This window comes from Phalacrocorax aristotelis, chromosome 1, assembly GCF_949628215.1.
Source record: "Phalacrocorax aristotelis chromosome 1, bGulAri2.1, whole genome shotgun sequence".
Classification (NCBI taxonomy): domain Eukaryota; kingdom Metazoa; phylum Chordata; class Aves; order Suliformes; family Phalacrocoracidae; genus Phalacrocorax; species Phalacrocorax aristotelis.
The window spans coordinates 16,203,485-16,217,336 of NC_134276.1; the positions used below are offsets into that span (position 1 = coordinate 16,203,485).

At 35.5% G+C, this 13,852-nt stretch overlaps 1 protein-coding gene across 5 annotated transcripts in view; it reads left to right on the plus strand.

Annotated features, from left to right (window-relative positions):
- The window catches only part of DYNC2H1 (dynein cytoplasmic 2 heavy chain 1), a 192,062-nt gene that overhangs the window by 67,397 nt on the left and 110,813 nt on the right, over positions 1-13,852 (plus strand). For all 5 annotated transcript variants that reach the window (XR_012658746.1, XM_075081964.1, XM_075081980.1 and 2 more), the window contains 10 exons: positions 83-243; positions 407-530; positions 1,300-1,421; positions 2,113-2,199; positions 3,492-3,618; positions 5,219-5,360; positions 5,917-6,026; positions 8,816-8,914; positions 10,135-10,258; positions 13,140-13,303. Coding sequence is in view for 4 of the 5 variants with exons in the window: in XM_075081964.1 (XP_074938065.1) it covers positions 83-243; positions 407-530; positions 1,300-1,421; positions 2,113-2,199; positions 3,492-3,618; positions 5,219-5,360; positions 5,917-6,026; positions 8,816-8,914; positions 10,135-10,258; positions 13,140-13,303 (1,260 nt within the window). In the remaining variant the exon portion in view is untranslated. The remainder of the gene's footprint in view (positions 1-82; positions 244-406; positions 531-1,299; positions 1,422-2,112; positions 2,200-3,491; positions 3,619-5,218; positions 5,361-5,916; positions 6,027-8,815; positions 8,915-10,134; positions 10,259-13,139; positions 13,304-13,852) is intronic.

The following is a 13,852-nucleotide window of genomic DNA, read 5'->3' on the forward strand; positions in this document are numbered from 1 at the left end:
TGTGTGCACAAACGAAATGGCAAATGTTCAGTTTAGTTTCTTGTATCCTCATCTATTTTTCCATGTGTTTTTATGTTTTAAGCCACTGGTTAATGAAGCTAAACTAGCAGTTGGAAATATAAAGCCAGAGTCTTTGTCAGAAATCCGGTCCCTACGGATGCCTCCTGACATAATCAGAGACATACTAGAAGGAGTTTTACGGCTTATGGGGATTTTTGATACATCATGGGTGAGCATGAAGAGGTAAGGATTTCATTTAAGCTTTAAACTTCAGCAGTAATTTACAATATGAAATAGTTTCTATTATATTCAGGAATAATGGGTGTGCAGAATTCTTTGGTTTCATAGGGAAATAACCTCTTTACCATTTGCTGCTTCTTTACTAGTTATTAAATTCTTTTTACAGTTTCTTGGCCAAAAGAGGCGTGAGGGAGGACATAGCAACCTTTGATGCCCGTAATATTCCAAAAGAAATACGAGAGAGTGTTGAAGAACTTCTTTCTAAAAACAGAACATCTTTCGATCCAAAGGTAATTCCTGAGTGCATTACATAAAATGAAAAAAGACAAAAAAAAGAGACATGATTGTCTGATTTGCCAACATAATTTTTAGAATGAACTTAAATTTGAGTAAATTTGAGTAAAAGTGATGGATTCTGCTTACAGAATTCATCAGTATAAAGAGATAAAAGTGTAGCAGAGAATGCTGTGTTGCATACTGCCTCTAACGGTGAGAATTTTGTTGGTGACTGAGGAGTGGGGATGAGAACTCATTCTGGTGTCAAGTTGTCAAAGATTTTCATCACTGGTATAAATAAGAACTCAGATAAAGGAATTGTAACTGGCTCCTTCTGGCCTCCTTGTAGCAGTAAGAGTCTTAACAGTACAGCTAATTAAGAAATGGGGGACTAATGATGACTGAATGTATGGGTGATCTCTGAGAATTGATTTGGCAGTAGCTATAAAAAGGAATTCTTAAATACTAGTTCCTTATTTTCAGAATGAAAGTTGTGTTTCCCTGAGAAGGAACACACTGATAAATTATGCATTAATTTAAAACATATTCACTTCAGTGAAGCTTCATAGTTGTAAAGATACCCTTTTTTTTTTTTTTACACGGATTGATGGCCTACAATATAATCTTTTAGTATCAATTTAAAAGATTAGTTCAATAGAGGAGCTGGCTAATTGGCATATTTAAGTTGGTAACTTGTAAATCTCTTGCAGTTTTTTATCCTGTATTTATCTCATCTACATTATACTTCAAAGACTTTCTTGTAACTGTTACTGATTTTTTCAGAATGCTAAACGAGCCAGTGCTGCAGCTGCTCCATTAGCAGCTTGGGTGAATGCCAATGTCCAGTACTCCCATGTCCTAGAACGAATTCAACCCTTGGAAAAAGAAAAGGCTGGCTTGGAAGCGTAAGTTAGACACTGGTGCAAAATAAATGTTCTGAATTCCAATGGTGGTGGTTGAAACTGAAGCTGCCAAGGAGGAACTGAAGTTTATTAAAAACAAAAGATACTGTACCTCATCCATAGGTAATAAAATGTTCATGGTGGGACAGAAGAAGTAAGTGTGCAATATTTTGTTTTTTTCCTGGAAGCTATGCTTTGGATATTTTTTGGCCAATCAGAAGTTACTTGTCTCAGCTGAAATGTGTCATGGAGAAATAAACATCACAGATATGCTTAAAATGTATTCTGTAAGTGAAACCCATGCTATTTTATGAGATATGTAGCTCCTCTTTTTTCAGTCATGTACCAAGCACAATCAGTTTCTCCTTAGAATCAAAAAGATATGGCATAGTCTTACAACCATCCATGACCTGAGGAATCTCTACTGACCATTTTGGCTGATCTTAAAATTCTGTACTGGAAGAATTTTTTCTGATCTTTAAGAATACATTTGAATGGGGTGTTTGGTTTCCTTTTTTAAAGCTATGTGATGAGAAGTAGTCAAAGCTTTTAGATTGAAAACAGATTTTTATTAATATAAATCACAAGAAAGAACTGTCTCTGAACTATCTCTATGTAAATGGCTTTCCTGTTACATTTAGTCTTTTTTTTTCTTTGGATCCATAGTCTTAAGATAAATGTTTCATTTTTATAGTAATCTCAAGAAAACTGAAGACAGGAAACAGAAGTTAGAAGATCTTCTCAACTCTGTTGGTCAAAAAGTATCAGAACTGAAAGATAAGTAAGTTGGGTTTGTTTATTTCAAGATATATAAAAAAAACATTGGTGATTTTGTGGTATGAGTAATGAAATTTATTTGACCAAATGTAATTCCCTGCTCTGCAAGATATTTACACCAGAAGTAGCGATAATTAGGCTGACTATACACTCAGTGGAGATAAAGAAATACTGCTAGAAAACAGTTAATCTCATCGATCAGATGAAATGCTCTTTCAAAAGTATCTGCTTCTCACTACTGACTGTGTTGGAAGCCTTCAGTGTAGACGTTGTAGTAGTTGAAGATAAGCAGTATGTCTCTCACCTTTTAAATCTAAGAGGATATAATGTCTCCTTAGGACTTTGGAAACATTCCTATTCAAGTCGTCTTCTGATCACAGCTTGAATAAAGGCAGTTCTATTTCTTTAAGGATGGCCTACTTTTCTGACAGCTAGTTAGCAATCTCCTTTATGTGACTCACAGTGGCATAAAAATTGCTGCGGTGAACCTTTGTACTTTCTCCAAATTCAGTTTAATCCAAGTCTTTTAGTTCGATGTTTCTATTATGTAGTTAGTATAGGAGGTACTTTACAACCTGACATATGTGCATATTACTAAAAATCATGGTTTCTAGTCTGCAATAAAAAAAAACAAGCCCCCCAAAAAAGAATTCTTCCTGTCATTCAGCTATACAGTGATGTCTTAGATTAACAAGATACCATTTGCTATATATTACAGTTAAATATATTAATTTAAAAAGGTGGATTATTAAATGCATTAATTATTAATCATTAGAAAAGAATACCTAAACCTTGTCTGTTGTTTGGGACATGTTCTTATTCCGTAGTAGTTTACAAAATAGAGTACTGTGCATTGAACTGGGGTCATCAGTGCGAATTAGCAATATTCACCTTTAAAGGTTTCGTAGATTAAATTTACGAAAAAAGTTGCAAATGTATAGTATGACGTTGAGCCTGCTGTTGTCCTGACTAGGTGCAGAACAAAATTTAACACAAGCACTAAAATCAAGTCAGGCTATTTAAGTAGAAGGAATGATTTTCAGACAATATAGTTTATATTGCAAATGTATGTTTAAATTTCACCTGTGCATCTACCTAAATTTTGTTAGTTAAAAGTCTAATAAACTTAATCTGCCAATTAGAAGCAGAAGGTATAAAAAAGAATTGTAGTTGTGTTCTTCATGAACAATAAGGGAGGAATTAATGACAAATTCAGCCAATTAAATTGCCTTGAAAATAACTGTCCATAAGTTTGGTAGCTCATGATAGCAATTACAAACAGTAGTTGTTTTACAGGTTCCAGAGTAGAACAACAGAAGCAGCAAAACTTGAAGCAGAGCTAAGTAAAGCTCAGAAAACATTGAAAGCTGCAGAGGTACTGATAAATCAACTTGATAGGGAACACAAAAGATGGAGTACCCAGGTTAGTGGAAATTTTCATAAGCCCATCTTATAGCTGATAATTTGAAGATACAATTTTTCTACTGTTTGGAGAATGTGAGTTATTGCCATTCTGCATGTCTCCTAAGTGTTGTTATTTGATATCTCTTTAGAAATAAAAGCTTTTCTTCCTTCTGAAACTTCCTTTTACTTCACTGTACAAGTTATCTTACCTATATCACATAGCTGCAGAAAGTGTAAAAATACCCCAGTATTTAATATGGAACATACGACGTTTTTGATGTTTTTCAATCACAATAATAATGTAATTATTATAATGGCTGAACATGTCAGCAGTTGGTACCTTCAAGCTGAGATACAATCACAAGGGACAGATTTTGGGAGAGCGTTAAGCAATCACAATCTTAAAACTTATTCTGTTGCTTTTGAAGTTTTCACTTAGGTGTTTGAAACATTTCTGCTTCTAGAGTAGGGAAAGTGAGCATATCTTATTTGCTCAGATGGTATGTTTGAGAGAAACTGGCAAGCCTTTGGACACACAGGCCCTTCTTCAGTCTGAAGCAGAAAGGAAAATTTCAAGATATATACAAGCTGAAAATAGCTGCCACCTCCAGACAGTGACACCAAGCTTTCTTGGGTATCTTAAAATGGAAAAAATCTCCCTGCTGAGAGACATGGTCCTGACCCTCCATTGACACTGAAAAAAACCTAAATGATTAGTTAGACTAAATGCCTACATTTTGAAGAACCAAAGTTAGGGTTAGATGAATCCTTTTTATAGGTTGACCAGCAATTTCTTTTGATTATTTGAAAGAAATGGAAGATTTTGCTCTGAAAGTAGCTTTACAGCTATTCCATCTGCTGTTGTAAGGATTGGGTATATTTGAACCCCAGAGTTTAAACACTTCTAAAAGTGATTCCTCACAATTTTTTACGCTGGTGCATTACCCCTGTCTTTAGATCAGACTATCTGTTAATGGTATACTGTAGAGCAAACTGGCAGATATATTAGTCAGGAACTTGTTCCATATTGAGGATGGTGAATAAGCAGTATTAATCTCCCTTTAAAGTAAGGAGGAAGTAATAAGAAGTTTTTTTTTTCTCCAAAATACTAGAACATTTCATAGCTGAGGTGATATAGTGCAAATAAATTTTGATGATATATGATAAATGTATTTTATCATGTAATTCTGCAGTGAATCATATATTTAAGTATAATAGATACATATAGCATATAGTATCTATACATATTGTAAGTGGTACTCACTAACTGACTGTGACTCTGACGACGGTCACATATTTCTTATTTTTCTTACTATTATACTATTTACCCAGTTGCTTATAAGCTACAAGGTCATCAAATTAATAGATTTTTAGTAGCTAAATTCTCAGAAACATTTGTCCATGGTAGCCCAGAGCTAGAAAGAACTTTTCCCAGACTTCCATATGTGTTTTGCTGTGGGTTACTTAGGTATAGATACCTGAAATGCAAGAAGAGAGACTGTCTCAACTGTATTCTCAATGGCAGGCAAATATAATTCCATCTTTTTAGTAACTGATGAGAAATATTAACGTAGTTTTTGTTTGAAATACACCTATACATTCTGTATGTTTTTTTTAAGGTGTCAGATATAGCAGATGAACTGGCTACATTGCCTAAAAGAGCTCAGTTAGCAGCTGCATTTATTACCTATCTTTCTGCGGCTCCTGAGGATCAAAGGAAGAGCAGCTTGGATGAATGGACTAAATCAGCAGGCCTTGAAAGTAATTTTGTGTGTGTTTCTGTTTGTGTCTGTGTGTAAATAATTAAGCTTGATTGAGGAAGTGAGAAATGCCGGTGAATTCTAATGAACAGCCTCAATTGTCTTGGTGTTCCCAATTGAAAAGTGACAACATTTTCTTACTCAATCAATACTTGTATATACTGACAGACTATTTCTTAGGATTGTTCTGTTAATTATTAAGATTATAAATACTTACAAATTCTTAAGATTTAGCTCCATAGTCCTTGCTTAAAAAGAAAAGTTTACATGAATGACTGTACTCACATTAACTGTTGTAAATTTGCCAATGCATTCTGAATGCTTCTGCTTCTTCAGTAATCATTTTTGTCTATGTGCGTTAATAACACCATTAAATATTTTTATAACATCAGCTAGTTAACAGTAATAAGTTCAAGCAATAAAACAATAAATGTAAGGGAAATCCACAGACTTGCACTGTTTTAGACAGAGTCTCTAACTGTATATAGAGTGGTAAATGCTTAAAAATTATGCAGACTATAAATACTATCATGAACTTACTCTTTTTCATTTATCAGAGTTCGATTTACGGCGGTTCCTGTGTACAGAAAGTGAGGAGTTAGTCTGGAAAACTGAAGGTTTACCTTCAGATGACCTTTCAATAGAAAATGCTCTTGTCATCTTGCAGGTAAACTTCATTTTTTCATCTTATCTTGGAAGTATTCCAATTTTTACAAATTTCGGTAACATAACATCTTCCTGGAATTTTGCACTGTTTCATTTATGTTATTTTATTAGAACCACAGAACACACACAGAGAAACAAATACTTACATAACTCTGGGCATTCTGTAGCAAAGAGAAAACACAGGTAAAGAAAATACATGTTTTTCTTTTTTGCTTTTACAATTTTCATCCAGATGTCAAACAGACAAAACCTGTTATCAGTTTATTCAGGCTTGAAGTGTGAGTAATCATTAACACCAACACAATCAGTGGAAGATTATGTCCTATATATGTTCACTTTGACATAATTTCTAATATTTTTTTTCTCAGAAAAAGGAGAAGGCTATATGCAGATACCTTTCAAAACATCTAGATTTTAAACCCTCAGATTTCATCAGATTAGCTCTGTGATACAGGACACAAAATGCCATTCACGTTAAGGCCAATAGCTAATAATACTCGAGAAAAGAATGATAATACTATGCTTATAATCATGATTCAGTTTTATCATATAGTTTATATATAGATATATAATGTATAATACACATATGCAATTGCACAATTATGTACATAATATTGTAGTTATAATGTAGTAATTTATTAGATCTGCTAGAAAGTAAAGATTTAATGCCATGAGGAGAATCTAGATTTGCCACAGGTAGTTTCCTTGGATGATTGATGATTTTCTCAAATCAGTTACAGCCTTTTCTCCAATTCAAATTTTTCATGCTTTACCATTATGATATTAGATTCCTTTCGCAGTTTTATTAAAAAGCTCTTCAATAAATTCCATTTGGCACCCTTAAAGCTACTTACATGCTATAATAAAATCTTATTTTCATCTTTTTCCTTAGTTGACTAGATTGAGCTCTTAAAAAATCTCACTGTGTGTGAAGAGCTTTTTCAAGTCCTCCCTCAGCTCAAATAATTTTCTTTGTGCACAGTATTTTTTTTTCAGCATCCTTTTAAAACTAGAATTGGACATGGTATTTTACCAATGTCATCTACAGTACAGTTTGCAAGGTTTTGTGCTCATCATCTTTTGATGCTTGGATATTCTTTGTGTTGCCCTCTCTTTCAGTTTGAGATCTATGTAGTTACTCAGTTTGGAGTAGTAGGACTCAGAATCTTAAAAAAAAAACCCAAACATCAAAAAACAAACCCTGAAAGTGTTATTCTGTCAGAGTGAACCAGAGAATTGCTGAAAATACACGTTTAAACCCTCACCAAATTTGCTGATGACATAAAACTGGGAGGAGTGGCTGATAGACCAGAGGGTCAAGCTGCTGCTCAAAGGGTCTTTGACAGGCTGGAGAAATGGGCTGACAGGAACTTCATGAAGTTCAGCAAGGGGAATTGCAAAGCCCTCCACCTAGGGAAGAACAAACCCATGTACGTGCTGAGGGCCACCCAGCTGCAAAGCAGCTCTGCAGAAAAGGACCTGGGGTCCTGATGGACACCAGGTTGTACCTGAGCCAGTAATGGGCCCTTGCTGAAAAGAAGGCTAATGCTATCCTGGGGTGCTTTGGGGAAAGTATTGGCAGTAGGTCAAGGTTGGTGATCTTTCCCCTCTACTCAGCAGCGGTGAGGCCACACTTGGAGTCCTGTGTCCAGTTGTGTGCTTCTCAGGACAAGACATACATGGATGTACTGGAGAGACTCCAGCGAAAGGCCATAAAGATGATTAAGACAGTGGAGCGTCTGTCCTGTGAGGAAAGGCTGAGAGAGCTGGGACTGTTCAGCCTGGAGAAGAGAAGGTTCAGGGGGGATCTTATAAATTTCTATAAACACCTGAAGGGACAGTGCAAAGAAGACAGAGCCAGACTCTTTTCAGTGGTGCCCAGTGACAGGACCAGAGGCAGTGGGCACAAACTGAAACACAGGAGGCACACACAGTTTTTTACTGAGAATGACTGATCACAGGTTACCCAGGGAAGTGGTAGAGTCTCCATCCCTGGAAATACTCAGAAGCCATCTGGACATGGGCTTGGACCGGGGGTTTGGACAAGACAACCTCTGGACGTCCAATCTCAACCATTCTGTGATTCTGTAGTCTTAAGTGCACATGTCAACTGTGAATAGGTCTCTCTTCACTTGCCCCACTTACAACCATCTCTGTGGTCACTCTGTTTTGTGACCGTTGTGTAAGTTCTGAGCACTTACCTAATTAGAATATCAGTGGTTAAAGTCTCAACATTTAGAAAGCAGAGTGTACAGCATAATATATCGTGATATAATATAATAAAATAGCAAAGCTTTGCACAGTATTGGTATGGGGACCATACATTAGTAAAGTTTTTATTAGAATAAAAACTTGCTGTCTCTTCAGTATACATTTTACTAGGCAATATCACCAAAATATTCAACATTGTAGTATTTGCAAGTTTGAGATCAGGATCTCTTTGTGATTGTAAGTAAAATGCTATTTTTATCTTTATGCCTGTAAAATACTTATATTAATTATTCTTTCTGAAATGTATTGAGGTCCAAAACCAGAAGTGCTGTACCTTTACCCACTACAGGAAGAAAAAGGAAAAATAATACCTCTTCTTCTAAGTTTCAAAGAAGCTGTGAATACCAAAAGGTCTTATTAGGCTGTTATTGTTTCTTTAAACAGTTTATTTATGAGGAAGATTTGAAAATAACTGTACTGTTAGTTTGGGGAAATAAAAAAGGACTCTATTCAGTTTTATTCTTAAACAAATAGATTTTAGTTATATATATAAATATATTATTTTTTTTTTTCCCCTAGAGTAAAGTTTGCCCATTTTTGATAGACCCTTCTTTCCGGGCTACTGAATGGTTGAAGACACATTTGAAGGAGTCACGTTTGGAAGTTATTAACCAGCAGGTGAAGTATTTACTCTTGCAATTCTGTTCTGCTTGACCTTGCTCTATTCCGGACTTTAGAGAGCAATTTTTAAAGGGGTGTGATGGCAGTCACCAAAAATGGAGTTATATTCCATGAAGCATATAATTTCTCACAGGGTTGTAGGTTACAATGATTCTTACATGGTACTGAAAATTTTTTACTCAAGGAGGAGATCAGGGTATTTATACTTGGAGGGTCAACAACTGGTATTACTTCTACAAGTTTGCCTCTTTGTGTTGCCCTCTCCAAGAATATCAGTATTTTCTGCTGAGAGGGAGGTAGTAAAAGATTTGTAATCACAGAGGTCTTTTGTATTCTTGGTTGCAGTTCACTGGATTTCAGAAGTATGTATACACTTCTTCCCTATGATATTTGTGTTTTATTTTCTTCATTGGAAATAGTAGATTGTATTTTAGTTTGAGATTAAGGTACCAAAGATTAATTGTCTGCATCCCACTGTTTAAATAGGTGGCGAGGCTTGGCTCTGTTGCATGCACATAGGCAGACATCTAGTACCATTCAAAAGTCCCTTATTGAACTCCACCTGGCCTCAAGATATTTCTTCAACAGAACGTAGGTCTTCCACAGATTGCTGTCAGCTCTGTGCAGGCCTTTTCGATAGTACTTTTTGATGGTACAGCATATTTATCTGTGGGTAATTGAATGCTTCCCCTGCTAGCTGATTGGCTTGATTACTTTTTGGGCTCTGTTGCCTGCATTGTTTAGGATCTCCATTGACTATAATGGAACTTTAAACACCACATGCACGTTTAGACACCTACATGCAAAAGATGCATTTATGTATCTTAATATCAATGTCAATCCTGTCCTTAGGTCTTGATTCAGTTTTGAGACATAGCTACCTAATAACATCTGAGATGTGTTAACTAGCAAGGAGTTTCAGGTGCACCTGACAGACATGACACAAGACCTACGGTAGGCCTGCTGTCTTCTGGCGCAGCACTTGGAGAGCTGGGCATGTTAAATAGGTTGCCTGTATGTCAGTAGCTGAATAGATCAAACTTATTTAAACACTTGTGGCTAAACCCTGAAATATTATGTGATGCTTTTAATAGAATTTTTCAGCTATACTATTGATTTTTAGATTTCAACTCCTGGTATAATGCCTTCCTGTTCATTCTGAAGTGTTACTATTTAAAAGAACATATATTAAAAGAAATTTGTTTTTATTTGTCCAGGACTCCAACTTCCTAACTGCTCTTGAGCTGGCAGTGAGATTTGGTAAAACGCTTATTATACAGGAAATGGATGGAGTGGAGCCTGTACTTTACCCGTTGCTAAGGAAAGATCTTGTTGCTCAAGGTAAATGACCAAGATCTTTACAAATGGTTGCTGACAGCTTTTATAGGTTAGATCTATATATATGTCATATAAAACTCGATTTTTCTGAAAACATGAGTATTGTGTAGTATTTTTGTCTTTAAAATTAACCTGCTTCTAACACTTCAATGCCTGAAATATGTTGGAGATATGTTCTTGTTCAGTGAGTGGAAAAATATTGAAAAGTATTTAAAGATTTTTTTGACTGGAATTAGACTAAAGTGTTTTTATCAACTCTTCACAATTTAAATTTTAAGTTATTCTCTAGTCATAGTTTCAAACGCTTAGTTTTACTTAGGAACTTGGACCTTAAGTAGACCAAAAATTACACAGCTGGTTGTGGAGTTAGAAATCAGAGTTTTAGAACGTTGGTATTGCTGTTTCTCTTTCATTTGTCTGAAACTGAAGAAGGGACACAGGTCTGTCCTGATGTGACTTTGGAGTCAGGGGTCATAGATATCAGCAAAATTGTGGAATTCAGTGAAAGGAGTCTCCCTAACTGATGCAGTCAATGGGAAAAAAACATTTACATTTTACAGTCCCTCTGCTCTGGAGAGATAATGTACTCTATATAACTCTGTATATAACTGCTTTGGATTTAGTTGCTTTAAAAAGGGTGATAAGAAAAATTGTGTTGAAAGCTTAGAAAAGGTAAATAGTGATAAGTATCTCACCATGAATTATGTTGAATTATGTTGCATATTTTGAAATTATATCAAAGGAACTGAATGGATTAAAAATACAACAACGTATGTTTTAAATACTTTATAAATTATTGTAATTAAAGTATATTGATGTTACTTGTAGTAATTATATTTCTGCCTTAATTGTTCATTCCTCATCATGTACCACAGCCTGTTCATGCAATTTACAGTATGAACTTTGGGCACTGAAAATAACTCAAGACTCCTTTTTGCTGTCATTTGATCTAATATTGGTGCGTGAAGTAGCAGTAATTGTTTAAATGTAAATACATGGTAAAAATAAATGCAGACGCTGTAGAGTTCTTAGATACATTTATCTCCTATATTGGAAAGTTCTGTTTAGTAAAAAGAAAATGTTAGTTTAAATCATTCTTCCATTACAGATGTGCTTGCTTGTTTATGCTGGGTAAAAGTTGAGAGCACCACCAAAGTGGTAACTTCAGAGATCTGTAGGAAATTAGGTAGAATATCTTTACAACTTTGTTTTTTTCACTAGCTTCTGCTGAACTTTGGAGAGCAGGGATACAGTATCATAGGCATCTTAACTGCTTTTACTCAAGGAATCAAATCAAGAGATGAATATGCAGGACTGTGGAGAAAACAGATTAAATTAAAATACACTAGTTTATTCAGGGAAATTGCTCATAACACTCAGGTGTCCTCTTTTGCATGTTAATGAGCTATGTTAATGCTAGGTCTGTGCAAGTCCAAACCAGGGAGCTGTTTTTTGAGAAGGGAGAGTGGGTCACTATTTGAGTCTTTTCAGTCACTTCACAAGTAAGCATGTAATCCTTCTTATTGTCAAAACGAGGAGGTGGGGGCCTGTCTGCTTTCTTTTGCTTATGATGACTGTACATCTTTTCATTACTTGGAATGAAACATTAAGAAAAATGTGAATATATATACTGCAGTAGATTTGTCCTTGTACAGCTTCCATTTTCTGTTTGACATTTTTACAGCATAGACCTAAAATTTATTCTAATCCTTGGCACAGAAACAAAATTGGTATGTGATTTTCATCTCTACCAGTGTTTTAACACAAGATTTACACTTAGAGCATTTCTTATCTGCTCCTAGTGCTAAAAATAGAGAAGCACCTAACTATGCCACCTCAGGAAATTTCCACTTTCAAACTTTTCATCTTATAATTCTGTTCTTACTCCTTTTTCAGTATCAGGAGGTAAAATCTTAGTCTAGTCGAGTGGTTGGTTGAGTCTATTATTTTCTGACCCCACTAGAATGGAAACCTCTGGTGGAAGGAGGGTGGTGAGAGGCCATACATATAGTTTCATTCCATGACAGGCATATTGAGAAATGTAAAAATATTAGGAATATAAACAGAGGTTGAAACCATGTCAGCAGAAATTTAATAAATTACTTGTTTCTTTAATACTGTGATTAAAATAAATGTTTTTATAATAAGGCAAATTTTATGGAATGTTTCTTAATGGAACATTTTTCTTTCAATCTAATGACTAGATATTCCAGCAACCTCAGTTTCATAGACTTTCTCTATAACAATTATCATAGAAAGTAATATTTTAATACAATTATGACTGTACAGCAACATCAACCTTCTACAAATAAATGTAACAGATCCAGAGATGAAATCTAATGGTTTTGGATCACATTCAAAAAATGTTGAACTATCTTAGTTAGCCAATATGTAATTATGGCTAGTGTGTTTTGATGGAGTGGTATGCCAATGTGGAAATGTAAATGAATATGTTCAAATTATGACAAGACTCTTATACATAAGGTGGATTCTCCAGTGCGTCTTCTGTGCTGTTTTTTCTCTTATTCATTGCTTGCAGATTTCAAAGATTCATTATTATTACTTTTACTTCAAATGCATTTTTTGCCATTTATGCTTTTTTGTACTGGCTAAGGATAATTAAACTACACTGGTGTATTAAATATTCTGATGATGTAACTTTCTTATACTGGCTCTACGTTACTGCATTTTTTTGTCTAACAAGGCAGGATAGTTTATGTTCCGTATATTTTTTAAATTTATGTTTCTTTCCAAACAATTTGTAAATAAATTTTATAAAATATATTTGCATCTATTGGTCATAAAGTATTACAAAAATATCATTTTCAGATAATTCTAGAACATTGCAATCAGAGTGAGTGTAACATCTATTTATTATTTACAGGACCCCGTTACACTATTCAAATAGGTGAAAAAATGATAGATTATAATCAAGACTTCCGTCTTTTTCTATCAACAAGGAACCCAAATCCCTTCATTCCACCTGATGCTTCTTCTATTGTTACAGAAGTAAACTTTACAACAACTGGAAGTGGCTTAAGAGGACAGGTAGGTATTTAGAATAAAAACAATTGTATGATGTTCAACAAGGCCAAGTGCCAGGTGCTGCACTTTGGTCAAAACAACCCCAAGCAACGCTACAGGCTTGGGGAGAAGTGGCTGGAGAGCTGCCCAGTGGAGAAGGACCTGGGGGTGTTGGTTGACAGCTGCCTGAACATGAGCCAGCAGTGTGCTCAGGTGGCCAAGGCAGCCAATGGCATCCTGGCGTGTATCAGGAATAGTGTGGCCAGCAGGAGCAGGGCAGTGATTATGCCTCTGTACTGGGCACTGGTGAGGCTGCACCTCAAATACTGTGTTCAGTTTTGGACCCTCAGTGCAACAAGGACATTGAGTTGCTGGAGCGTGTCCAGAGAAGGGCCATGAAGGTGGTGAAGGGTCTGGAGATCAGATCTTATGAGGATTGGCTGAGGGAGCTGGGGTTGTTTAACCTGGAGAAGAGGAGGCTGAGGGGAGACCTTATCACTCTCTATAACTACCTGAAAGAGGTGGTAGTGACGTGGGTGTTGGTCTCTTCTCCCAGGTAACGAATGATAGCGA